Source organism: Monodelphis domestica, chromosome 1 (assembly GCF_027887165.1).
Source record: "Monodelphis domestica isolate mMonDom1 chromosome 1, mMonDom1.pri, whole genome shotgun sequence".
Taxonomy (NCBI): Eukaryota; Metazoa; Chordata; class Mammalia; order Didelphimorphia; family Didelphidae; genus Monodelphis; species Monodelphis domestica.
Genome location: NC_077227.1, coordinates 577,559,408 through 577,573,412, shown reverse-complemented (window position 1 = coordinate 577,573,412; position 14,005 = coordinate 577,559,408). Strand labels below are relative to the sequence as shown.

The 14,005-nt window shown below is 44.6% G+C and overlaps 2 protein-coding genes across 2 annotated transcripts; both read left to right on the top strand.

Moving 5' to 3' along the window:
- The first annotated feature begins 1,210 nt into the window (after nucleotides 1-1,210).
- On the top strand, nucleotides 1,211-2,854 carry LOC130457293 (probable E3 ubiquitin-protein ligase TRIML1). Its single transcript, XM_056817609.1, has one exon. The coding sequence runs from the start codon at nucleotides 1,211-1,213 to the stop codon at nucleotides 2,609-2,611; it is 1,401 nt and encodes a 466-aa protein (XP_056673587.1). The 3' UTR covers nucleotides 2,612-2,854.
- Nucleotides 2,855-9,544: 6,690 nt separating this feature from the next.
- Nucleotides 9,545-11,319, top strand: LOC130453715 (probable E3 ubiquitin-protein ligase TRIML1). The gene has a single exon (XM_056793991.1). The coding sequence runs from the start codon at nucleotides 9,676-9,678 to the stop codon at nucleotides 11,074-11,076; it is 1,401 nt and encodes a 466-aa protein (XP_056649969.1). The 5' UTR covers nucleotides 9,545-9,675; the 3' UTR covers nucleotides 11,077-11,319.
- The last annotated feature ends 2,686 nt before the right edge of the window (nucleotides 11,320-14,005 follow it).

The following is a 14,005-nucleotide window of genomic DNA, read 5'->3' as shown; positions in this document are numbered from 1 at the left end:
CCTCCCACCATGAGCTTCTTTATGACGTATAAATTCACCCCCATTTGTTTCTTTTTCCCATTTCTTTAAATATTAACCTATTTTTAAGCTCTAATTATATATATATATATATGTGTGTGTGTGTGTGTGTATGCCTTCTCATGTGTATGTATTTTTGCATGCATATATCTGTATACCTATTTGTGTCACGTCTTTTCGTCCTATAGGGTTTGTCACTGTTCCCTCTAAGTGTACTTCTCTTTGCTGCCCAGGTAATAACAACAGTTTTTCAGAGTTACCAATGACCTCTTTTCTTATAGGGATACGTATCATTTTAACTTATTGAGTCTCTTAACAAGAATTCCTTTTGTTTTGTTTTGTTTTTTCTTTTTTAATTATCTTTCGATGATTCTCTTGAGTTCTGTGCTTGTACATCCAATTTTCTGTTCAGGTCTGGTCTTTTCTTTAGAAAATCTTGAAATTCTTCTATTTTGTTGAATGACCATACTTTCCCCTGTAAGAGTATAGTCAGTTTTGCAGGGTCGTTGATTCTTGGTTGTAGACCTAGAGAAAGGAAGTAAGGTAGACACCCAATGCCTGGGTTGGGGGTGGGGATGGGAGTGGTGGTGGGGGACTAGCAGGTGCCAGGCCCTCTCAGACTCCTGGGAATGCAGCCCTCACACCAGGGGACCAAAGGTGTGAACCCAGGTGTCAAAGATCCTCTTGGTGTGAACCCAGGTGCCACGCCCACTTTGATATGAACCAGGTGACAAGGCCCTCTTGGTGTGAACCCAGGTGTCAGGCCCCTTTGGTGTGAACTCAGGGGCAGTGCCCAGGGGGCAATAAAAAAGAATGCAGACCAAGGTCCTACTCACCTGAGAGCTGCTCTCTTGCGAGTTGGAGCCTCTGGAGAGAGAGAGAGAGAAAGAGACAGAGAGAGACAGAGAGACTGAGACAGACACACTCACACACAGAGAGTGAGAGAGAGAGAGAAAGATAGAGAGAGAGAGAAAGAGAGTGAGGGAGACAGAGAGAGAGAGAGAGAGAGAGAGAGAGAGAGAGAGAGAGAGAGAGAGAGAGTGAGAAAGAGAGAGAGAGAGAGAGAGAGACAGAGAGACAGAGACAGAGACAGAGACAGAGAGACAGAGACAGAGACAGAGACAGAGACAGAGACAGAGTGAGAGAGAGAGAGAGAGCCTTGCAAGACAGAGAGATATCAAGTCCCAGAGAGATGGATGTCAGTGAGATGACTGAGAAGGTCAGGTCAGAACTGACCTGTTCCATCTGTTTGGACCTCTTCACCCAGCCAGTGACCCTTGACTGCGGGCATAGCTTCTGCAGAGAGTGTGTTCTTCGGAGCTGGCAGGAAGCCCAAGTCCCATGGACATGCCCACTGTGCAGGGCAAGCAGTCAGCCCAGAGCCTTAGAGCCCACCCAGGTCCTGGAGGCCCTGGCCTCCAGCATGAGCAGGCAGCTGAGACTTCCCAGAGATGTGGGTGGCCAGGCCAGGTGTGGCCAACACCAAGCCGTTCAGAAGCTGTTCTGTGAAGATGATTTCAGCCCACTCTGTGTCTCGTGCTTACTCCCTCAAGAACACGAAGGTCATCGTGTGTATCCCCTGGAAGAGTCTGCGGAGACCTGCAAGGCACAGCTGCAGGAAGCCCTTGGCCAGGCCTGGGATAAGGCGAGAGAGGCTCACATGTTGCTGGAGCAGGAGAGAGAAAGGAGGCTGAGGTGCCGGAGGGAGGCTGCCACTCTGAAGCGGGTCATCTTGCCAGAATATATCAAGACCCACCTTGTGTGGACAGAGGACCAACAACAGGATCTCCTGGACAAGGAAAAGAGAAGGAATGTGAAGAGATTATGGACCAGTGAGGCCAGAATCTCCAAGTATGTCCAAAGCCTCAGGAAGCTGATTGAGGAGCTCGACAAGACTTTGGAGCAGCCCCTGGTGGAGATGCTCCTGGCTGGGAGGAGCACTTTGGAAAGGAGTCGGGAGCTGCTGCTTCGGTGTCCAGAGCCTGCTGCCCTAAGCTGGACTCTGTGTGGAACCACTGGAATGAGGGAGCACCTACTGGCCTTCCAGAGCCACATCCTTCTGGATCCGGGAACAGCCCATTCCTATCTCAGCATCTCTGGAGATCTGAAGAGCGTGAGGCTTGCTAGCCATTGGTGGGACCTTCTGGACAACCAGCAGGAAGAGGTGGAGCGTCTTGTTTGTGTGCTGGGTGCTCAGAGCTTCACCTCAGGGAGCCATTATTGGGAGGTGGAGGTAGGAAGCAAGACAGAGTGGGAAGTGGGCATCTGTACAGGGCCAGGAAACAACCAGGGCAGCATCCATGGGGATGTGCTCTCCCTCTCTTGCCTCAACATGGGAGAACAATTTGAACTGTGGATCTCTCACACCATGGAAGACCCTGAGGATACAGGACCCCTGCACAGGCTGGGCATTTTCCTCCAATACGAAGGGGGACACCTGTCATTTTACAATGTGACCCAGGGCTGCCTGATCTACGCCTTTCCCCCGGTCACCTTCCAAGGTCCTCTCAGGCCTTTCTTCTCCCTTGGCCTGCTGCAGGAGGAGAATCAGCCCATCCCTCTCACCATCTGTCCACTGAGCCCTCATCCCTGAGGGAGCTCATGCCATTCCACCTGGCCTAGGCTCTGGGGCTCCATTCAGGGAGAGGATCCATCCTGTGCCGAATTCCTTAGTGAAAAGCTCCAGGACCAGCGAGAGTGACACCAAGGGACTGCAACGGGAAAAGGATGGACCACAGAGCTACCAGTGGAAAAGGAAAAACAAACAAAGAAAAAAATAACATAAAAATAATAGGAGCAGAGATCTGGAGACCAATTTTGGGAATTGTAAGGGTGATATTAGAAAATAAGTACTGTTTTATTAGTTTAGGGATGAGAAGTAAAGTGGCTGGCTTGAGAAAAGAACTGGAGTTGGAAGCAGAGCTGAGAGAGTGTGTACATTTCAACTGCTGACAGTTATAACCATTTTTCTGTGTCAATTAAGCTCTCTGGAAGTTGGCAGATATATGCACTCTCAGAGACTCTCTCTCAGGACTGGAGGAGGTAGCATCATGGCCACCCCACCCCCCTCTGTCTGTCTGTCTGAGGGAAAAGACCTGAAGGAGCTCAGCCTTTTCCTTTCCCAACTGGGGAAACACTATTGAATATCTATTGTGGGTTTTGTAGATTCTTTAACTCTGAGAAAACCAAAGAAAAACTTGGCCTTTGGTTTGGACTCAGAGTCCTAACTTGCTTCTTGACTCAACCAGGTAGCCTTTGCTATTTCATCATCTGAAGGTGAGGTTAAGATTTCCAAAGATAATAGCAGTAGGTTTTATTTAGATAGTATAAATTTGGGTTGGTCAAATCAGAGAGGATTAGTGTAGCCGGTGAAACACAGGAGAAGCCGTTCCTTGGGGAAACTGGGAGTCCATTTGGGTTCATCTAGAATCCATTCCCATTAGAAATCCTTGATTCATCCTGATGTCTTTCAAGAAATATTTTATGTTTATAATAAGAGGCTCCTTAGCATCCTTGAGCCTGCCCCCGAAGGGAAGCTCACATTTGACCTTCACTTCATCACCGAGGATACTTTTGATGACCTCTATCAAAAGTATCCAAAGAGTTGGAACCTGATTGGCAAGTTGAAAAGTTTTGAGCCTACGTTGGAGCCGTTTTTCGATCTAAACGTTTCTTTTCCGTAAGTCATCAAAATTCATTTTTACAGAATGGGCTTTAAAGGGCTCTAAAATTGTGCTTGCCCACTGATTCAGCAACACCACGCCTAGGTCCCAATGCCCAAGGGATCACAAGAAGGGGTGGGAGGGTGGGGATAGAGGGGGCGGGCATTATTTCTTTTCGTTTTTATTTTTTTTACTTTATTTATTTATTTATTTATTTATCTATCTATCTAGTCATTGATTGATTTAATTTGGTCATTTCCAAACATTATTCATTGGAAACAAAGATCATTTCCTTTTCTTCCCTCCCCCCTCAACCCCCCACCCCCACCTCTCCCATAGCCACCGCGCGATTTCACTGGGTATCACATGTGTTCTTGATTCGAACCCATTTCCATGTTGATGGTATCTGCATTAGAGTGTTCATTTAGAGTCTCTCCTCAGTCGTATCCCCTCCACCCCTGCAGTCAAGCAGTTGCTTTTCATCAGTGTTTTGAATCCCAGAGTTCATCCTCTGCTTGTGGATAGTGTTTTTTAGATCCCCGCAGATTGTTCAGGGACACTGCATTGACACCAATGGAGAAGTCCATTACCTTCGATTGTACCACGGTGTATCAGTCTCTGTGTACAATGTTCTCCTGGTTCTGCTCCTTTCGCTCTGCATCACCTCCTGGAGGTTGTTCCAGTCTCCATGGAATTCCTCCGCTTTAGTATTCCTTTGAGCACAATAGGATTCCATCACCAACATATACCACAATTTGTTCAGCCACTCCCCAATTGAAGGGCATGCCCTCATTTTCCAATTTTTGGCCACCACGAAGAGCGCAGCTAATGAATATTCTTGTACAAGTCTTTTTCCTTATTGTCCCTGTTGGGGTACAAACCCAGCTGTGCTATGGCTGGATCGAAGGGCAGACAGTCTCTTATCGCCCTTTGGGCATAGTTCCAAATTGTCCTCCAGAATGGTTGGATCAATTCACAACTCCACCAGCAATGAATTAGTGTCCCTACTTTGCCACATCCCCTCCAGCATTCACTACTTTCCATAGCTGTCATGTTAGCCAATCTGCTAGGTGTGAGGTGATACCTCAGAGTTGTTTTGATTTGCATCTCTCTGATTATGAGAGATGTAGAACATTTTTTCATGTGCTTATTAATAGTTTTAATTTCTTTGGCTGAGAACCGCCTGTTCGTGTCCCTTGCCCATTTATCAATTGGAGAATGGCTTGATTTTTTGGACAATTGACTTAGCTCTTTGTCAATTTGAGTAATTAAACCTTTGTGGGAGGTTTTTATGAAGATTGTTTCCCAGTCTGTTGCTTCCCTTCTGATTTTACTTACGTTGGTTTTGTTTGTACAAAAGCTTTTTAATTTGATGTAGTCAAAAGTATTTATGTTACATTTTGTGACTCTTTCTAAGTCTTGCTTGGATTTCAAATCTTTCCCTTCCCAGAGGTCTGACGTGTATACTAGTCTGCGTTCACCTGATTTACTTATACTTGCCTTCTTTATGTTCAAGACATTCACCCATTCTGAAGTCATCTTGGTGTAGGGTGTGAGGTGTTGATCCAAACCTAATCTCTCCCACACTGTCTTCCAATTTTCCCAGCAGTTTTTATCACATAATGGATCTTTGTCCCCAAAGCTGGGGTCTTTGGCTTTCCCATAAGCTGTCTTGCTGAGACCATTTACGCCAAGTCTATTCCACTGATCCTCCTTTCTGTCTCTTAGCCAGTACCAAATTGTTTTGATAACCACTGCTTCATAGTAGAGTTTCAGATCTGGGACTGCAAGTCCTCCTTCCTTTGCATTTTTTTTCCCCACATGATTTCCCTGGATATCCTTGATCTTTTGTTCTTCCAAGTGAACTTATTTATGGTTGTTTTCTAATTCGGTAAAGAAGTTTTTTGGTAGTTCAATGGGTATGGCACTAAACAAGTAAATTAATTTGGGTAGGATTGTCATTTTTTATTATGTTAGCTCGTCCCACCCATGAGCAATCAATGTTTTTCCAGTTGTTTAGATCTAGTTTTCGCTGTGCGGAGAGTGTTTTGTAGTTGTGTTCATATAGTTCCTGTGTTTGTCTCGGCACACAGATTCCTAAGTATTCTATATTGTCTAGGGTGACTTTAAATGGAATTTCACTCTCTAATTCTTGCTGCTGAGATGGGTTAGAGATATATAGAAGTGCTGATGACTTATGCGGGTTTATTTTGTATCCTGCGACTTTGCTGAAGCTGCTGATTATTTCGAGGAACTTTTTGGTTGGTTCTCTAGGATTCCTTACGTAAACCATCATATCATGAGCAAAGAGTGATAGCTCGGTCTCCTCATTGCCAGTTTTAATACCTTCCATTTCTATTCCTTCTCTAATTGCTACTGCTAGTGTTTCTAGTACAATGTTAAATAATCGAGGTGATAGTGGGCATCCTTGTTTTACTCCCGATCTTATTGGGAAGGCTTCTAGTTTATCCCCATTGCAGATGATGTTTGCTGATGGTTTCAGCTATATACTGTTTATGATTTTTAGGAAAGGCCCTTCAATTCCTATGCTTTCTAGTGTTTTCACTAGGAATGGGTGTTGCATTCAATGAAAGGCTTTTTCTGCATCTATTGAGATGATCATGTGATTTTTGTCAGTTTGCTCGTTTGTACGGTCAGTTATGTGGATGGTTTTCCTAATATTGAACCATCCTTGCATTCCTGGTATGAACCCTGCCTGGGCATAGTGGATGACCCTTGTGATGACTTGCTGGAGTCTTTTTGCTGGTATCCCATTTAAGATTTTTGCATCTATAGTCATTAGGGAGATTGGCCTTTGGTGTTCCTTCTCTGTTTTTGAGCTGACTGGCTTTGGGATCAGTACCATGATTGTGTCGTAAAACGAATTTGGCAGAACTCCTTCTTGGCTCATTCTGTCAAATAGTCTGTTTTCTATTGGGATTAGTTGTCCTTTGAATGTTTGATAGAATTCATTTGTGAATCCATCTGGACCTGGGGATTTTTTCTTAGGGAGTGCTTTGATGGCTTGTTCGATGTCTTTTTCTGATATGGGATTGTTAAGGTAATTTATTTCTTCCTCTTTTAGTCTAGGCGATTTATATTTTTGTAAGTATTCATCCATATCACCTAGACTGCCATATTGGTTGCCATATAATTGGGCATAGTCGTTTTTCACGATAGCCTTAATTTCTCCTTCATTAGAGGTGAGGTCTCCTTTTTCATCTTGGAGACTGTCAATTCGGTTTATTTCTTTTCTTTTTTTTTTTAATTGGACCGACTAGTACTGGGTCTCTTTTATTAATTTTTTCAAAGTACCAGCTTCTACTCTTATTTATTAAATCAATAGTTCTTTGACTTTCAGTTTTATTAATTTCTCCTTTGAGCTTTAGGATCTCTAATTTAGTCTTCATCTGAGGATTTTTAATTTGTTCTCTTTCTAAATTTTTTAATTTGCCTGCCCAATCCATTGACCTCTGCCCTTCTTAATTTGTTAATATATGAACTCAAGGATATAAATCTCCCCCTGAGTACTGCTCTGGCTGCATCCAATAGGTTTTGAAAGGATGTCTCATCATTGTGATTTTCTTCAATGAAGTTATTAATTGTTTCTATGATTTGTTCTTTAACTAACTGGTTTTGGAGAATCGTGTTGTTTGATTTCCAATTAATTTTCGATTCACCTCTCCATGTTCCCTTACTCATTATTATTTTCCTTGCATTGTGATCTGAGAACGTTGCATTTATTATTTCTGCTCTTTTGCACTTGCTTGCAATGTTTCTATGCCCTAATACATGGTCAATTTTTGTGAATGTACCAGGTGCTGCAGAGAAGAAGGTACATTCCTTTTTGTCCCTATTGATTTTTCTCCACATGTCTACTAACTCTAATTTTTCTAAGATTTCATTCACTTCTCTTACCTCTTTCTTATTTGTTTTTTTGGTTTGATTTATCTAGTTCAGAGAGAGGAAGGTTCAGGTCTCCCACTCTTATAGTTTTTCTATCTATCTCGTCCTTGAGCTCCTCTAGTTTCTCCTTTAGAAATCTGGATGCGATGCCATTTGGTGCATACGTGGTGAGTACAGATATTTCCTCACTGTCTATACTGCCTTTTATCAGGATGTAATTACGTTCCCTATCTCTTTTAACTAGATTTATTCTTACTTTGGCTTTGTCGGATATCACGATTGCGACTCCTGCCTTCTTTCTGTCAGTTGATGCCCAAAAGATTTGGCTCCACCCTCTTACTTTCACCCTATGTGTATCTACCTTCCTCATGTGTGTTTCTTGTAGACAGCATATGGTAGGGTTTTGGATTCTAATCCACTCTGCTCTTCGCTTGCGTTTTATGGGTGAGTTCATTCCAGTCACATTCAGAGTTATGATTACTAGCTGTGTCTTTCCCGGCATATTGATTTCTGTTCCTGTTCCGGCCTTTTCTTCTCTCACTATTTCCTTCTACACCAACGTTTGCTTTTAAACATTCCCCCTTGTTCCCACCCTTATTTTACATCCCTTTCTACCCCCCTCCCTTCTTATGCCCCCCCTTATTTTCCGTGTAGTCTTTCTAAAATTAACCCCCCACCCCTCCCTCTCTTGTACTACTTCCCTCCCCACCAGACCTTTTGTTACCCTTCTGCTCCCCTATTGGGCGTAAATCTATGCTCTGCCCCCAGTGAATTGGATGGTTTTTCCCTCTTTGAGTCAATGTCAAAGCACATAAAAGTTGAGTATTTCCTGCCTCCGACCTCTTTACCCTTCCAGTATATTGATGTTCTCCCCCCTCCCACCATGAGCTTCTTTATGACGTATAAATTCACCCCCATTTGTTTCTTTTTCCCATTTCTTTAAATATTAACCTATTTTTAAGCTCTAATTATATATATATATATATGTGTGTGTGTGTGTGTGTGTGTATGCCTTCTCATGTGTATGTATTTTTGCATGCATATATCTGTATACCTATTTGTGTCACGTCTTTTCGTCCTATAGGGTTTGTCACTGTTCCCTCTAAGTGTACTTCTCTTTGCTGCCCAGGTAATAACAACAGTTTTTCAGAGTTACCAATGACCTCTTTTCTTATAGGGATACGTATCATTTTAACTTATTGAGTCTCTTAACAAGAATTCCTTTTGTTTTGTTTTGTTTTTTCTTTTTTAATTATCTTTCGATGATTCTCTTGAGTTCTGTGCTTGTACATCCAATTTTCTGTTCAGGTCTGGTCTTTTCTTTAGAAAATCTTGAAATTCTTCTATTTTGTTGAATGACCATACTTTCCCCTGTAAGAGTATAGTCAGTTTTGCAGGGTCGTTGATTCTTGGTTGTAGACCTAGAGAAAGGAAGTAAGGTAGACACCCAATGCCTGGGTTGGGGGTGGGGATGGGAGTGGTGGGGGACTAGCAGGTGCCAGGCCCTCTCAGACTCCTGGGAATGCAGCCCTCACACCAGGGGACCAAAGGTGTGAACCCAGGTGTCAAAGATCCTCTTGGTGTGAACCCAGGTGCCACGCCCACTTTGATATGAACCAGGTGACAAGGCCCTCTTGGTGTGAACCCAGGTGTCAGGCCCCTTTGGTGTGAACTCAGGGGCAGTGCCCAGGGGGCAATAAAAAAGAATGCAGACCAAGGTCCTACTCACCTGAGAGCTGCTCTCTTGCGAGTTGGAGCCTCTGGAGAGAGAGAGAGAGAAAGAGACAGAGAGAGACAGAGAGACTGAGACAGACACACTCACACACAGAGAGTGAGAGAGAGAGAGAAAGATAGAGAGAGAGAGAAAGAGAGTGAGGGAGACAGAGAGAGAGAGAGAGAGAGAGAGAGAGAGAGAGAGAGAGAGAGAGAGAGAGAGAGTGAGAAAGAGAGAGAGAGAGAGAGAGAGACAGAGAGACAGAGACAGAGACAGAGACAGAGAGACAGAGACAGAGACAGAGACAGAGACAGAGACAGAGTGAGAGAGAGAGAGAGAGCCTTGCAAGACAGAGAGATATCAAGTCCCAGAGAGATGGATGTCAGTGAGATGACTGAGAAGGTCAGGTCAGAACTGACCTGTTCCATCTGTTTGGACCTCTTCACCCAGCCAGTGACCCTTGACTGCGGGCATAGCTTCTGCAGAGAGTGTGTTCTTCGGAGCTGGCAGGAAGCCCAAGTCCCATGGACATGCCCACTGTGCAGGGCAAGCAGTCAGCCCAGAGCCTTAGAGCCCACCCAGGTCCTGGAGGCCCTGGCCTCCAGCATGAGCAGGCAGCTGAGACTTCCCAGAGATGTGGGTGGCCAGGCCAGGTGTGGCCAACACCAAGCCGTTCAGAAGCTGTTCTGTGAAGATGATTTCAGCCCACTCTGTGTCTCGTGCTTACTCCCTCAAGAACACGAAGGTCATCGTGTGTATCCCCTGGAAGAGTCTGCGGAGACCTGCAAGGCACAGCTGCAGGAAGCCCTTGGCCAGGCCTGGGATAAGGCGAGAGAGGCTCACATGTTGCTGGAGCAGGAGAGAGAAAGGAGGCTGAGGTGCCGGAGGGAGGCTGCCACTCTGAAGCGGGTCATCTTGCCAGAATATATCAAGACCCACCTTGTGTGGACAGAGGACCAACAACAGGATCTCCTGGACAAGGAAAAGAGAAGGAATGTGAAGAGATTATGGACCAGTGAGGCCAGAATCTCCAAGTATGTCCAAAGCCTCAGGAAGCTGATTGAGGAGCTCGACAAGACTTTGGAGCAGCCCCTGGTGGAGATGCTCCTGGCTGGGAGGAGCACTTTGGAAAGGAGTCGGGAGCTGCTGCTTCGGTGTCCAGAGCCTGCTGCCCTAAGCTGGACTCTGTGTGGAACCACTGGAATGAGGGAGCTCCTACTGGCCTTCCAGAGCCACATCCTTCTGGATCCGGGAACAGCCCATTCCTATCTCAGCATCTCTGGAGATCTGAAGAGCGTGAGGCTTGCTAGCCATTGGTGGGACCTTCTGGACAACCAGCAGGAAGAGGTGGAGCGTCTTGTTTGTGTGCTGGGTGCTCAGAGCTTCACCTCAGGGAGCCATTATTGGGAGGTGGAGGTAGGAAGCAAGACAGAGTGGGAAGTGGGCATCTGTACAGGGCCAGGAAACAACCAGGGCAGCATCCATGGGGATGTGCTCTCCCTCTCTTGCCTCAACATGGGAGAACAATTTGAACTGTGGATCTCTCACACCATGGAAGACCCTGAGGATACAGGACCCCTGCACAGGCTGGGCATTTTCCTCCAATACGAAGGGGGACACCTGTCATTTTACAATGTGACCCAGGGCTGCCTGATCTACGCCTTTCCCCCGGTCACCTTCCAAGGTCCTCTCAGGCCTTTCTTCTCCCTTGGCCTGCTGCAGGAGGAGAATCAGCCCATCCCTCTCACCATCTGTCCACTGAGCCCTCATCCCTGAGGGAGCTCATGCCATTCCACCTGGCCTAGGCTCTGGGGCTCCATTCAGGGAGAGGATCCATCCTGTGCCGAATTCCTTAGTGAAAAGCTCCAGGACCAGCGAGAGTGACACCAAGGGACTGCAACGGGAAAAGGATGGACCACAGAGCTACCAGTGGAAAAGGAAAAACAAACAAAGAAAAAAATAACATAAAAATAATAGGAGCAGAGATCTGGAGACCAATTTTGGGAATTGTAAGGGTGATATTAGAAAATAAGTACTGTTTTATTAGTTTAGGGATGAGAAGTAAAGTGGCTGGCTTGAGAAAAGAACTGGAGTTGGAAGCAGAGCTGAGAGAGTGTGTACATTTCAACTGCTGACAGTTATAACCATTTTTCTGTGTCAATTAAGCTCTCTGGAAGTTGGCAGATATATGCACTCTCAGAGACTCTCTCTCAGGACTGGAGGAGGTAGCATCATGGCCACCCCACCCCCCTCTGTCTGTCTGTCTGAGGGAAAAGACCTGAAGGAGCTCAGCCTTTTCCTTTCCCAACTGGGGAAACACTATTGAATATCTATTGTGGGTTTTGTAGATTCTTTAACTCTGAGAAAACCAAAGAAAAACTTGGCCTTTGGTTTGGACTCAGAGTCCTAACTTGCTTCTTGACTCAACCAGGTAGCCTTTGCTATTTCATCATCTGAAGGTGAGGTTAAGATTTCCAAAGATAATAGCAGTAGGTTTTATTTAGATAGTATAAATTTGGGTTGGTCAAATCAGAGAGGATTAGTGTAGCCGGTGAAACACAGGAGAAGCCGTTCCTTGGGGAAACTGGGAGTCCATTTGGGTTCATCTAGAATCCATTCCCATTAGAAATCCTTGATTCATCCTGATGTCTTTCAAGAAATATTTTATGTTTATAATAAGAGGCTCCTTAGCATCCTTGAGCCTGCCCCCGAAGGGAAGCTCACATTTGACCTTCACTTCATCACCGAGGATACTTTTGATGACCTCTATCAAAAGTATCCAAAGAGTTGGAACCTGATTGGCAAGTTGAAAAGTTTTGAGCCTACGTTGGAGCCGTTTTTCGATCTAAACGTTTCTTTTCCGTAAGTCATCAAAATTCATTTTTACAGAATGGGCTTTAAAGGGCTCTAAAATTGTGCTTGCCCACTGATTCAGCAACACCACGCCTAGGTCCCAATGCCCAAGGGATCACAAGAAGGGGTGGGAGGGTGGGGATAGAGGGGGCGGGCATTATTTCTTTTCGTTTTTATTTTTTTTACTTTATTTATTTATTTATTTATTTATTTATCTATCTATCTATCTAGTCATTGATTGATTTAATTTGGTCATTTCCAAACATTATTCATTGGAAACAAAGATCATTTCCTTTTCTTCCCTCCCCCCTCAACCCCCCACCCCCACCTCTCCCATAGCCACCGCGCGATTTCACTGGGTATCACATGTGTTCTTGATTCGAACCCATTTCCATGTTGATGGTATCTGCATTAGAGTGTTCATTTAGAGTCTCTCCTCAGTCGTATCCCCTCCACCCCTGCAGTCAAGCAGTTGCTTTTCATCAGTGTTTTGAATCCCAGAGTTCATCCTCTGCTTGTGGATAGTGTTTTTTAGATCCCCGCAGATTGTTCAGGGACACTGCATTGACACCAATGGAGAAGTCCATTACCTTCGATTGTACCACGGTGTATCAGTCTCTGTGTACAATGTTCTCCTGGTTCTGCTCCTTTCGCTCTGCATCACCTCCTGGAGGTTGTTCCAGTCTCCATGGAATTCCTCCGCTTTAGTATTCCTTTGAGCACAATAGGATTCCATCACCAACATATACCACAATTTGTTCAGCCACTCCCCAATTGAAGGGCATGCCCTCATTTTCCAATTTTTGGCCACCACGAAGAGCGCAGCTAATGAATATTCTTGTACAAGTCTTTTTCCTTATTGTCCCTGTTGGGGTACAAACCCAGCTGTGCTATGGCTGGATCGAAGGGCAGACAGTCTCTTATCGCCCTTTGGGCATAGTTCCAAATTGTCCTCCAGAATGGTTGGATCAATTCACAACTCCACCAGCAATGAATTAGTGTCCCTACTTTGCCACATCCCCTCCAGCATTCACTACTTTCCATAGCTGTCATGTTAGCCAATCTGCTAGGTGTGAGGTGATACCTCAGAGTTGTTTTGATTTGCATCTCTCTGATTATGAGAGATGTAGAACATTTTTTCATGTGCTTATTAATAGTTTTAATTTCTTTGGCTGAGAACCGCCTGTTCGTGTCCCTTGCCCATTTATCAATTGGAGAATGGCTTGATTTTTTGGACAATTGACTTAGCTCTTTGTCAATTTGAGTAATTAAACCTTTGTGGGAGGTTTTTATGAAGATTGTTTCCCAGTCTGTTGCTTCCCTTCTGATTTTACTTACGTTGGTTTTGTTTGTACAAAAGCTTTTTAATTTGATGTAGTCAAAAGTATTTATGTTACATTTTGTGACTCTTTCTAAGTCTTGCTTGGTTTTCAAATCTTTCCCTTCCCAGAGGTCTGACGTGTATACTAGTCTGCGTTCACCTGATTTACTTATACTTGCCTTCTTTATGTTCAAGACATTCACCCATTCTGAAGTCATCTTGGTGTAGGGTGTGAGGTATTGATCCAAACCTAATCTCTCCCACACTGTCTTCCAATTTTCCCAGCAGTTTTTATCACATAATGGATCTTTGTCCCCAAAGCTGGGGTCTTTGGCTTTCCCATAAGCTGTCTTGCTGAGACCATTTACGCCAAGTCTATTCCACTGATCCTCCTTTCTGTCTCTTAGCCAGTACCAAATTGTTTTGATAACCACTGCTTCATAGTAGAGTTTCAGATCTGGGACTGCAAGTCCTCCTTCCTTTGCATTTTTTTTCCCCACATGATTTCCCTGGATATCCTTGATCTTTTGT

Coding starts and splice junctions, on each gene's coding strand:
- LOC130457293 (XM_056817609.1), top strand. CDS start 1,211: ATGGATGTCAGTGAGATGACTGAGAAGGTCAGGTCAGAACTGACCTGT.
- LOC130453715 (XM_056793991.1), top strand. CDS start 9,676: ATGGATGTCAGTGAGATGACTGAGAAGGTCAGGTCAGAACTGACCTGT.